The sequence below is a fragment of the Cyanistes caeruleus genome, chromosome 1, assembly GCF_971803275.1.
Source record: "Cyanistes caeruleus chromosome 1, bCyaCae1.hap1.1, whole genome shotgun sequence".
Classification (NCBI taxonomy): domain Eukaryota; kingdom Metazoa; phylum Chordata; class Aves; order Passeriformes; family Paridae; genus Cyanistes; species Cyanistes caeruleus.
The window spans coordinates 1942131-1954060 of NC_141701.1; the positions used below are offsets into that span (position 1 = coordinate 1942131).

At 49.4% G+C, this 11930-nt stretch overlaps 4 protein-coding genes across 4 annotated transcripts; all 4 read left to right on the top strand.

The window, feature by feature from the left end:
- Positions 1–603: 603 nt before the first annotated feature.
- On the top strand, positions 604–3173 carry LOC111942095 (feather beta keratin-like). The gene has a single exon (XM_023945291.2). The coding sequence runs from the start codon at positions 620–622 to the stop codon at positions 926–928; it is 309 nt and encodes a 102-aa protein (XP_023801059.1). The 5' UTR covers positions 604–619; the 3' UTR covers positions 929–3173.
- A 194-nt stretch (positions 3174–3367) lies between these two features.
- Positions 3368–3995, top strand: LOC111942090 (feather beta keratin-like). Its single transcript, XM_023945286.2, has 2 exons — positions 3368–3491; positions 3667–3995. The coding sequence occupies exons 1-2, from the start codon at positions 3374–3376 to the stop codon at positions 3993–3995; spliced, it is 447 nt and encodes a 148-aa protein (XP_023801054.2). The 5' UTR covers positions 3368–3373.
- Positions 3996–8085: 4090 nt separating this feature from the next.
- Positions 8086–8396, top strand: LOC111942086 (feather beta keratin-like). Its single transcript, XM_023945281.2, has one exon. It carries the CDS (start codon positions 8088–8090, stop codon positions 8394–8396), a length of 309 nt encoding a protein of 102 aa, XP_023801049.2. The 5' UTR covers positions 8086–8087.
- A 2930-nt stretch (positions 8397–11326) lies between these two features.
- LOC147655245 (feather beta keratin-like) lies at positions 11327–11635 on the top strand. Its single transcript, XM_086876036.1, has one exon. The coding sequence runs from the start codon at positions 11327–11329 to the stop codon at positions 11633–11635; it is 309 nt and encodes a 102-aa protein (XP_086732162.1).
- The last annotated feature ends 295 nt before the right edge of the window (positions 11636–11930 follow it).

Genomic DNA, 11930 nt, shown 5'->3' on the forward strand with positions numbered 1-11930 from the left:
CCCTCTTCACAACACACCCACAAACTAAACCACACTACTGCCAAAAAACACCTCACTGCCAACTCCCATATTTTTCCTAGGCTTTTGTTGTATATTCTGGTTTCCCTGACACACATCTTCCAAGAAAATCCTCCCAAATACCAACTCTCACTTAAAAGCTGCTGCTCAGTTCAAATGGACATGACCTCAAGGGCAGGACATGACACTGCAGAGGTGTGGAATGAAAAACACTCCCCACCTGATGACTCACCAGGCTGTGCCAGGCAAGAGCTGTAACCCACAAAATGCCCCAAGGCTCAGGGACCAACGCTGTCCCGCCCCTCCAGAAGCAGCATAAAAGCCAGCCCAGAGATCGTCTCTTCCTCACATCCTTCTCTTGACACCTTCTGCTGTGGTGCTGACAACAAGGTGAGCCTCAAATCCCTGATCCTCCTGCTCCTGCACCCCTGGGCTCTCTCTGCCAGCACCCTCAGCCCCAGCCTCAGCAGCCCTCATGCCTCCCCACAGCCCCACAACAGCCTCCACACTCCCCCACCCTCCTACCTCACCACTCCTCAAACCCCCACAGCCCTGCCCAGCCTCATTCCCCTCTCTTCCAGGGACCCTCCACACCACAACCATGGCCTGCAACAACATCTGCCGTCCCTGCGGACCCACCCCACTGGCCAACAGCTGCAACGAGCCCTGTGCCCTGCAATGCCAGAACTCCAGCGTCATCATCAACCCTTCCCCTGTGCTGGTCACCCTGCCAGGACCCATCATGACCTCCTTCCCCCAGAACACCGTCGTCGGATCCACCTCCTCGGCTGCCGTTGGTAGCGAGCTCAATGCCCAGGGACAGCCCATCTCTGGTGGCTTTGGCTTTGGCCTTGGCTATGGGCTGGGAGGCCTTGGCTGCTATGGCAGAAGGGGTGGCTACATCTGCTAAGGGACCTCAGCAACAACCCTGGAACACAGGGAATTTGATGCTCTGGCAATGGCTCCTGCAAGCTAAGCACCTTGGCTGATGGTTGCCCTCCTTATACCTCACATGATCCCTTCCACTTGTTTCTTTTGTCTTTTCCATCTTTTGCCTCAATAAAGTTGTGCTGCATCAAAGCCTGAGATGACTCTGCTCCTTTTTGAATTCCAATGCTCTCACACCCTCACCTAGCACATTTCTAGGCATGAACAGGCAATTGGGGTGGATGGAAATAGAGCATAAAACATTTCTTAGCAAATAGGTCATCACCAGTAATCACCAAGACTGTTATGGGAAGAAGGGACTAGGGGGGGGACACCTTCAAAAATTTGACACAAGCCCATTCCCTGATACACCACAGGATTTGACCCAATTCTCTCCTGGGCAGAAAACTGGAAGAGTCACTCCATACCAGCACACACTTGACAAAATTTCTTCCCATCAGGACTCCTGAACCCTCACTACTAAAGAAATAATATCATCCACTTAGGCACAAACTCTAGGTTTGTGGTGCAACTGCTTCCATCAGACTGATCAAGCAGAGTCAGCACGATTTCCAGCCGGATTTCCAGCACAATGGACAGTTCCATTTTGGATCTGCCAGGACAGACCCCATCCCCTCTCCCACTCTCTGACTACTCTCACAATGAAAAATTCTTGCCTTCTTTGCCCATAGGATTGCATCCATTTTCATTTGTGTCCTTCCCATTTCTCCTTCACTGCTGAGAATAGCCTGGCTCCCTGGGTTTCATTCTCTACTATCAGGGATTTACATACAGTCATAAAAACCCCATCCATCCTTTTCTCCTGGGAATCCCAGCACTCTCAGGCTCTCCTCTAGGAAACATTCTCCAGCCCTTTCAGTATCTTGCTGGTCCTCCACTGCTCTTCTTTCACAGTTCCACTACCCCCATCATAACTGAGGATCTTAAACAGGGTTGGTCTCATATACAATTCTTGACATACTTCCCTTGAGATTTATTCCATCTGGACTTTATGCCACTGATCCCCAACCTCTGGGACCAGCCTCTCAGCCACTCTTTGGCCACTCACTGCACTCTCAGGCAACCTGGGCTTGTTCGGATGCTCTGGGATTGTAAAATGGGAAGGGGCATCAAAGGCTTCAAAAAAGGGTTGAGTTCAGCAGCAGCCAAAGCTCTCTCCTCATGCCCAGGCCAAGTCACTGGGACAGAGCAGACACAGAGCTCAGCCAAGCACCATTTCCTGAAAAGAAATCCTCCAAGAGAAGTGGCCTCATCCCTTGGCACTTGACACAACTCAAGACTCCAAAGGCCTGGCTCACCCCTCACCTACTGCCGCTCCCATTTACCCTCTCCTCCCATGCACAGGTGCCACCAACAACCATGGAATCAGTTCAGTTAGAAGCCCCTCTTGACATTCCGTCCAGCTGCAAACCAAATCAGTGAATGTCGGCAATCTTAAGACTTTTTCATTCGTAGAAGACCTAAATGTAAAATGGCATCAAGTTCAACCATTCCTCCATCACTTCTAAGGCCAACATGAAACATCTCCAACATCCAAATCTCGATAGCTTCTAAATTCCTCCAGCAGTGGTGACCATACTACTGTCCTGGGCAGCCATTGACAGGACTTGAAAACTCTTATTGTGAAATAATTTTCCCTAATTCCAAATTCAACCTCCCTTGGAGCAACTTGACCCCATTCCCTCTGCTATGGCTGGGTAAAAGGGATACAAGTCTAGTGTCAAATGACTTCCATTCAGGTACCTCTAGAGAGCAGAAGATCAACCCTTTTTATCTGAAAATTGAAAATCCCCACTTCTTTCACCTGCTCCTCATGTGGTTTGTTCTCCTTATCCTTCACCAGTTTTCCTTTCTATGTGCAAGACCCCAGCTCTATGACCCCACAGTGTGGCATGCCTGGGCCCAGGTAAGATGAACCAACACAAGACTTTAGCGAGCATGGAAGGCCATCCTAAATCACAGGAATTTCTTTCCCATGACCAAGAGGAAAGGAAAGACATAGAGACAGGCTTGGAGACATGAAGCCAAGATGGGGAGGGAGAGAACATGATGAAATGTCCAGATCTGTCACCCCGAGTACACCTGCAAATCCCAGACCATCATAACAGAGCTGTGAGGGAATGGGGCCTGTCCTCACAAAATAACCACAAACCACAGCAACCAATGTTGTGGAGTGACTTCACAGACGACAACTCACTGTCCAAAGCTTTGGTCATGTTGTCAGCCCTCCCTGAAAAACAACATCATCACCAAACTTTGGTCTTTATTATTCTCATTTAAAAGCTGCTGTCAAAGTCAGATTGACAGGGCCTCAAGAAAAGGACAGGGAATTGCAGAAATGAGGGAAGGAAAACATTCCCCTCCTGATGACTCACCAGGCTGGGCCAGCAGAGTTACTGCCTAAAAAATGCCCCAGGGTCAGGAGACAAAGCTGTCCCACCCCTCCAGGACCAGCATAAAAGACAGCCAAGCACCTCTGTCCCTCACACCTTGCACCTTCTCCTCCTGCTCCTGCCGACAACCAGGTGAGCATCAAGCCCTTGATCCTCCTGCTCCTGCCTCTTGCACCCCTCTTCCAGCACACTCGACCCCAGCCTCAGCAGCTCTCACACCTCTCCACAGCCCCACAACAGCTTCCACAGTCCCTCACCCTCCTACATCACCATCCCTTGCTCCCAGCACCTCCGACCTTTCTTCCAGGGACCCTCCACACCACACCCATGGCCTGCTACGACTCCTGCCGTCCCTGCGGACCCACCCCACTGGCCAACAGCTGCAACGAGCCCTGTGCCCTGCAATGCCAGAACTCCAGCGTCATCATCAACCCTTCCCCTGTGCTGGTCACCATGCCAGGACCCATCATGACCTCCTTCCCCCAGAACACCGTCGTCGGATCCACCTCCTCGGCTGCCGTTGGTAGTGAACTCAATGCCCAGGGACAGCCCATCTCTGGTGGCTTTGGCTTTGGTCTTGGCTATGGTCTGGGAGGCCTGGGCTGCTATGGCAGAAGGGGTGGCTACATCTGCTGAGGGACCCTCAGCATCACCCCTGACACCACCAGCTTGGGGCTCTGGCAACATCTCCTGCAAGCCAAGCTCCAGGGCTGGTGGTCTATCTACTTTCACCTCACACTGGATCCCTTCAAGTTCTCTCCTTTGCCTTTTAATTCTTTTGCAGCAATAAAGTTTTCCTGCATTGAAGCCTCACATGTCTCCTCTTCTTTTTGAATTCCAAAGCTCACACACCCTCACCCAGAACAGCACCGTGGGGTGGATGGCAAAGGGGCACAACACCTTTCTAAAGAAGTAGGCCTCCACCAGTACTAACCAAGACCGGCACAGGAAGCAGGGTTGAAGGGTGACCTTCCAGAACATGACAAAAACACATCACCTGCCCTACCAAAGGCTTTGACACAGCAATGTTCATTGCTCTGGGAAAGTCTCTCCATGCTAGCCTATCCCTGACAATATCTCCCCCCTTCAAAACTCTCAAACCATACAAACAGTCAAAATATCATCCACACTCAGAAAATCAGGAAGTGCTGTAAGTGCTTCAATCCCCTCTGCTCAAGTAAATCCAGAGAAGGATTTCCAGAACCATGGCCAGTTCAGGTTTTGATCTCCCTGGACAGAGTGACTTCTGCACCTCTTCCACTCTGTGACCAGCCTCACATTAAAAAAAAGGCTTGTTTGCTCTGCCCATGGAACTTCATCTGTTTTCACTTGTGTCATTGCCAACCTTTCCTTCACATGTGCAGCACTGAGAACAGATGTGACCCCTCAGCTTCATTCCCTGCCACCAGGGATTTACACACACTGGTAACAATCCCCCTTCCAGCCTTGTGTCCTGGAAGTCCCAGTTCTCTCAGCCCTCTGTGAAAAATCCTCCAGCCTTTTAAATATCTTGGTATCTGAACTGGCCTTGTTTCTTGTTTTCTTCCTCTCCTGGGGTTCCCAGAACTGCTCACACCAACTCATGTCATTTTTGAGGATGTTGAACAGTGCTGGCCAAATGGATATGACTCTTGAGCTACTTCATTTGAGGTTTGATTCCAGCTTGACTTCAGATCACAAGGTTACAGGTCATGTTGTTTAGAAATTATATTAATACAGCAGTTCACCTCACTGACCCTTTGTACCACCTGTAAATCCTTTCATAGTCTGGGATGATGCACTAGGAGACAGTGCCAAAGACACTGCTAAGAGGTGGAGGTAAACACCAGCCATGGCTCCCTCATCACCCACAATAAGATTTTATTTTTCAGTAGGTAACACAGAGGTCACTAAGACATGATTTTACCCTCCAAAATCAGCTCCTCATCACCTAGTATGACCTGCACTTGGAAATGCTTTCAAGTGTAAAAAATTGTCCCATCCTTGTCTGCAGGAACAATGTCTCTGGAAAGCCATGGTGTCCTAGTTTAGGGCAAATTTGGGAGGAAAACTCCAAATGGAGGCTTCCCCAGGAAAAAAAAATTCAAATGACCCCTCCTCCCAACTGCTTCAGGAAAAAAAACTTTCCTTGGAGAGAAGTGGAAAAAGCTGTTTATAAAACAGAAATTGAATAATATAAAACAATAAAAACTTCTCACTGTTCAATGAGATGGCAAATCTAGGAAAAAAAATCCTTTTGATGTGGTGTAGCTTGGCTCGCTCAGGTTCTTATCAGTCCCACCAGTGCTGGATAGTGCTGAGGCCCAGGCCCTGGTGGGCCACAGGCATGAGCTCCCAGGGTTTGTCTGGGTATTTTTCAGTCCAAAACAGGTTTGCACAGATCCACAAAAAAAAAAGGGAAAGAAAAAAAAAAAATCCAGGGAACTCCTCTGCCTCAGCTAGCTAAAACTAACTAAAAAACAAAGAAAAGCTCTCTCCTGCTGTCTGTCCATTCTGCAGACACCACAGTTCAGGATTGGGATGTGGGGGAGTGATGTTTTCTTTCAACACAAACTGCACGCTTCTTCTTCCCCCCTTCGCTCTCAGAGCCAGTCTTAAAGGTGCAGAACTTAATATATAACATAAACCAGGCAGTTGGGGATACCAGGATCATAAAATCACCCCAGGACACATGGGCAAGGTGAAAGGGAGTCAATGCACTGCAAGGGGTGGGTTCTAATTCCCAGCACAGCCACAAAGTCCAGACCATCCTGACAGGGCTGTAAAGGAATGGGGTCCTGTTGTACTACTTGTGGTTGTGGGATTTCAGTTTCTTCAGGGCCGTGTTCTTTGGGATACTCCCTCACGGGGAGTTTCTCTTATCTCAGTTCTGTTTCAGGAAAGATTCTCTAAAGGCTTGCTTGCTTTTTGTTTCTCATGTTTATTTATGTATAATTAAAAGACTTGGTAATCTTCCCCAGATTTTTTACAGAAGTTCAACCCACCACTGCATGGCTCAAGTTGGCTTTAAGAGCACAAAATGGCCTCAAATTATGCAGTTTTTTATCTTTATACTTATTTTACTCAATTAAAAATAGACACATAAATTATTTTTCTTAATGACTTATCACTTGTGTGTTGCATTGTGGCATCCTTTATCTAATCACCGATTACTATTCAAAAACTTCTAGAACAAGAAGATCAAGAAGAAAGAAGGAAAAAAGACAACACCTTAAACTCTTCATCTTGTCTTCTGTTTCTTAAACTAGCTTAAACTAACTTTTTCACTCAGTGACTTAAGAAAACTTTCTAATCTACACACTTAAACTTTTAGCTTTTTTATTTAACTTTAACAATTGTTTTCAAGGTGTTATATGAAATTCAGTGTTTTCTAGGATGTCAGAGCTAGGTATCAGAGACAAGGACACACTCAGTGCCTCAGACTCTAACAGGGTCCTACTTTCAAAAGCAACCACAAACCAAAGCACACCAGTCCCATGAGTTGACCTCACTGATGACATCCCAATTTTTCTAGGTATCTGTGGTATAATCTGGTTTCTCTGACATGTACCTTCTAAGCAAATCCTCCCAAATACCAACTCTCACTAAAAAGCTGCTGCTAAGGTCAGTCGGACATGGTCACAAGAGCAGAACATGAAATTGTAGAGTTGCAGGAAAGACAAGAGCTCCCAGCTCATAACTTGCCAGGCTGGGCCAGGAAATACTGATGCTACGCTTTTCATTCAGGTGCTTTGAAAGAGTAAAAAGGTTAACTCTTTGTTCTGAAAATTGAATGTACCAAGGCTGTTCAACAGCTTCTCACATGTTGTCTTCTTATCCTGCATCACTTCTACTTTCTATATTTCACTCAGAGTCCAGCAATGGGACCCCTCAGTCTGACCTTGCAGGGCCCAAATGAGACCCTCACCATGGATGAACCAACACAAGCCATTGGACAGCAGGGGAGGCATCACGGGGATTGTTTTCCCATATCCAGCAGGAAAGGCCTGGCATATAGATGGGTTTAGATTGTTGGCAACAGGATAGGGAGGGAGAGGATGCAATGGAAGAGGACATCTGTCACCACCAGAAGAGCCCCAAAGGTCAGAGGAGACTGACTTGGCTTTTGGGGAATGAGGACCCTCTCCACAAGACACCCACAAACCACAGCACACCAGGGCCAGGGGGTGACCTCACTCATGACACCTCCCTGTCCAATGCTCTGGTCACGTCTACAGCCCTCCACAAAAAACATCATCATCAACAGCCTTTAGTCTCTAATACTTGCATTTAAAAGCTGCCGCCAAGGTCAGATGGACACGGACTCAAAAGAAGGACATGACAGTGCAGAGTTGTGGGATGGAAAACACTCCCCACCACATGACCCATCATTCTGAGACAGCCAGGAAATGTTACCTGCAAAATGTCCCAAGGCCGCAGGACACGGTAGTCCCACCCCTCCAGAACCAACATAAAAGCCGGCCCAGTGCCTCTGTCCCTCACACACTTCTCCTCACAGCTTCTGCTCCTGCTGACAACCAGGTGAGCCTAAAACCCCTGAGCCTCCTGCTCCTGCACCCCTGGCCTCTCCCTGCCAGCAATCTCAGCACCAGCCTCAGCAGCTCTCATACCTCCCCACAGCCCCACAACAGCCTCCACACTCTCTCTCCTGCATCACCACCGTTTCCACCCCCACACCCCTGCCCAGCCTCACTCCCTTCTCTTCCAGGGACCCTCCACACCACACCCATGGCCTGCTACGACTCCTGCCGTCCCTGCGGACCCACCCCACTGGCCAACAGCTGCAACGAGCCCTGTGCCCTGCAATGCCAGGATTCCCGTGTCATCATCAACCCTTCCCCTGTGCTGGTCACCATGCCAGGACCCATCATGACCTCCTTCCCCCAGAACACCGCCGTTGGATCCACCTCCTCGGCTGCCGTTGGCAGTGAACTCAATGCCCAGGGACAGCCCATCTCTGGTGGCTTTGGCTTTGGCCTTGGCTATGGGCTGGGAGGCCTGGGCTGCTATGGCAGAAGGGGTGGCTACATCTGCTAAGGGCCCTCGGCACCACCTCTGACACCACCAGCTCGTTGCATTGACAACATCTCCTGCAAGCCAAGCACCTGGGCTGATGGTCAGACGACTTTCTTCCTCACACCCAATTCCTTCAGCTTCTTCTTTCTCATCATTCTAGTACTTCAATAAATTTGCCTTGCATCAGAACCTGAGTTGCCTGCTTGTTTTTTTGGAATTCCAATGATCTCTCATCCTCACGGCGTGTAATGCCAGCACACAACCATTATGATGGATATAAAAGGAGGAAAGAACCGTTCTTCGCAAATACCTCCCCAACAGTAACAACCAACACGGACACAGGAAACAGATGAGAGGGGGGGCACCTTCCAGAACATGACACAAGCCCATCACCTGATTCAACAAAGGCTTTGACACAACAATTCTCTCTAGGGCACTGCTCTGCCAAAGTCACTCCATGACAGCTTGCACTTTGAAACATTCTCTTCCCAGCTGCACTCGAGTCCTCCCAGCAAGCAGAGCAAAAGCATCATGCAAATGAGCAGCAACTCCAGAGTGAAAATGCTCCCATCCCCCATCCTCAGGTAGCTTCAAGCAAGAGTAGGGTTAACAGGACTGTGGCCAGTACAGTTTTGGACCTCCAAAAAAAATGGATCCCGTTCTCTCTTACATTCGGTGATTATCCACAGACATTGAAAACTTCTTGCCTCCTTTGCCCAGGGAATTCCATCAATTGTCATTTGTGCACCTGCCCCCTTTTCCTTCATGTGGGCACTGCTGAGAACAGCTGGGCTCTCACAAACTCCTGACATCCCCCTGCCCATCCTTGTCTCTTCAGAATCCCAGCTCTCTCAGTCTCTCCTCTAGCAAACATTCTCCAGCCCTGGCATTATCTGGTGGCCCTCAGCTTGACTTCCACCCACTTTTGTGCTTCTTCACCTGCGGAGACCAGAACCATCCACACTACTCCACATGGGATCTCACCAGCGCTCTAAAGAGAGGAACAGCCACCTTTCCCAACATCTTCATGGCAAAAATTTCCAGATTTTATCTTAGACACTGGGGACATCCTTTGAAGAAAAGCTCCACTGTCATCTTGGGATCACCAGCTGCTTTCCAGCCTCTCAGCCCCAAGCATGACCTGAGGCCCAATGTCATTCCTGCCCACATGCAGAACTTCACATTCTACACTCTTGAAATTCAGGAGATTCCTTTCTCCTCTAGACTCCAGATGCATCTGACTGGCAGCACAGCCAAGAGACGTCTCAGACACTCCACCATCCACCAGCTTGCTGAGGAGGCAACTCTCCCACTGCCCACATGGAATGGAAGAGTCCAGGAGCTCACACCTGGCACAGATTCAAAGCCCAGACCAGCCCGACAGACCTGGGATAGTTTGGGGCTCCTCTTCACAACACACCCATGAACATAGAACCATGAGTTCCATGATGTTGACTCACTGATGACACTGCACCTCTCAAAATATTGATCACATCTTCAATCCCCTTTCACATGCACCATCAACGCCATACTCTGCTCTCAAACACTCACACTTTAAAAGAAGAATGACCGCAATGGAAGGGGCAGCTCCTCATGCACGACACAGTTGCAAAGCCCAGAGCAGCCTGACATAGCTGTGATGGAATGGGGCCCCTCTTCACAACACAACTGAAAAATAAACCACACTACTGCCACAAAATGACCTCACTGATGACACCCTTGATTTTCGTTGGCTTTTGTTGTATATTCTGGTTTTTCTGACACACATCTTCCAAGAAAATCCTCCCAAATAGCAACTCTCACTTAAAAGCTAATGCCAAGGTCAGATGGGCATGGCCTCAAGAGCAGGACATGACACTGTACAGCTGTGGTGAGGAACAAACTCCCCACATCATGATTCACAAATCTATGCTAGTCAAAACTAAGGTTACAATTTCCTTTCAGGTTCCAATAGAGAATAACAAGTTCAACCCCGTTTTTCTCAAAAGTGAGTATCTGCTGTTCCTCCAACTGCTCCTCACATGTCTTCTTCCTATCCTTCACCATTTTCCTCTGCCCATTTTCACTCAGAGCCCACCAATGGAATCCCTCAGTCTGGCCTTGCAGGGCTCAAATGAGACCCTCGCCATCGATGAACCAACACAAGCCATTGGACAGCAGGGGAGGCGTCACAGGGATTGTTTTCCCATATCCAGCAGGAAAGGCCTGGCATAAAGACAGGATTAGAAAGTTGGCAACAGGATAGGGAGGGAGAGAATGCAATGGAACAAGACATCTGTCACTCCCAATGAGCCCCAAAGGCCAGAGGAGCCTGACTTGGCTTTTGGGGAATGAGGACCCTCTCCACAAGACACCTACAAACCACAGCACACCAGGACCATGGGGTGACCTCACTCATGACACCTCACTCTCCAAAGTTCTGCTCACGTCTACAGCCCTCCCCAAAAAAACATCATCATCAACAGCCTTTGGTCTCTAATACTTGCATTTAAAAGCTGCCGCCAAGGTCAGATGGACACGGACTCAAAAGAAGGACATGACAGTGCAGAGTTGTGGGATGGAAAACACTCCCCACCACATGACCCATCATTCTGAGACAGCCAGGAAATGTTACCTGCAAAATGTCCCAAGGCCAAGGGACAAGGCTGTCCCACCCCTTCAGAACCAACATAAAAGCCAGCCAAGCACCTCTGTCCCTCACACACTCCACCTCACGCCTTCATCTCCTGCTGACAACCAGGTGAGCCTCAAACCCCTGAGCCTCCTGCTCCTGCACCCCCCTCTACCTGCATGCTCAGCCCGAGCCTCAGCAGCCCTCACGCCTCCCCACAGCCCCACAACAGCCTCCACACTCTCTCAACATGCTGACACATCTCCACCCCTTGCACCCTGCACCCCTGTCCTTTCTCACTCCCCTCTCTTCCAGGAATCCTCTATACCACACCACACCCATGGCCTGCAACAACATCTGCCGTCCCTGTGGACCCACTCCGCTAGCCAACAGCTGCAACGAGCCCTGTGCCCTGCAATGCCAGGATTCCCGTGTCATCATCAACCCTTCCCCTGTGCTGGTCACCATGCCAGGACCCATCATGACCTCCTTCCCCCAGAACACCGTCGTTGGATCCACCTCCTCGGCTGCCGTTGGCAGTGAACTCAATGCCCAGGGACAGCCCATCTCTGGTGGCTTTGGCTTCGGCCTTGGCTATGGTCTGGGAGGCCTGGGCTGCTATGGCAGAAGGGGTGGCTACATCTGCTAAGGGACCTTGGCACCACCTCTGACACCACCAGCTCGTTGCATTGACAACATCTCCTGCAAGCCAAGCACCTGGGCTGATGGTCAGACGACTTTCTTCCTCACACCCAATTCCTTCAGCTTCTTCTTTCTCATCATTCTAGTACTTCAATAAATTCTTCTTGCATCAGAACCTGAGTTGCCTCCTTGTTTTTTTGGAATTCCAATGATCTCACATCCTCACGGTGTGTAATGCCAGCACTCAACCATTATGATGGATATAAAAGGAGGAAAGAACCGTTCTTAGCAAATACCTCCCC

What these genes read in the sequence shown, in the direction of transcription:
- LOC111942090 (XM_023945286.2), top strand. Translation starts at nt 3,374, where the DNA reads ATGCCCCAGGGTCAGGAGACAAAGCTGTCCCACCCCTCCAGGACCAGC. An exon ending in CTGCTCCTGCCGACAACCAG is followed by an intron (nt 3,492 to 3,666) that starts GTGAGCATCAAG and finishes CCTTTCTTCCAG; the next exon opens with GGACCCTCCACACCACACCC.
- LOC147655245 (XM_086876036.1), top strand. Translation starts at nt 11,327, where the DNA reads ATGGCCTGCAACAACATCTGCCGTCCCTGTGGACCCACTCCGCTAGCC.
- LOC111942086 (XM_023945281.2), top strand. Translation starts at nt 8,088, where the DNA reads ATGGCCTGCTACGACTCCTGCCGTCCCTGCGGACCCACCCCACTGGCC.
- LOC111942095 (XM_023945291.2), top strand. Translation starts at nt 620, where the DNA reads ATGGCCTGCAACAACATCTGCCGTCCCTGCGGACCCACCCCACTGGCC.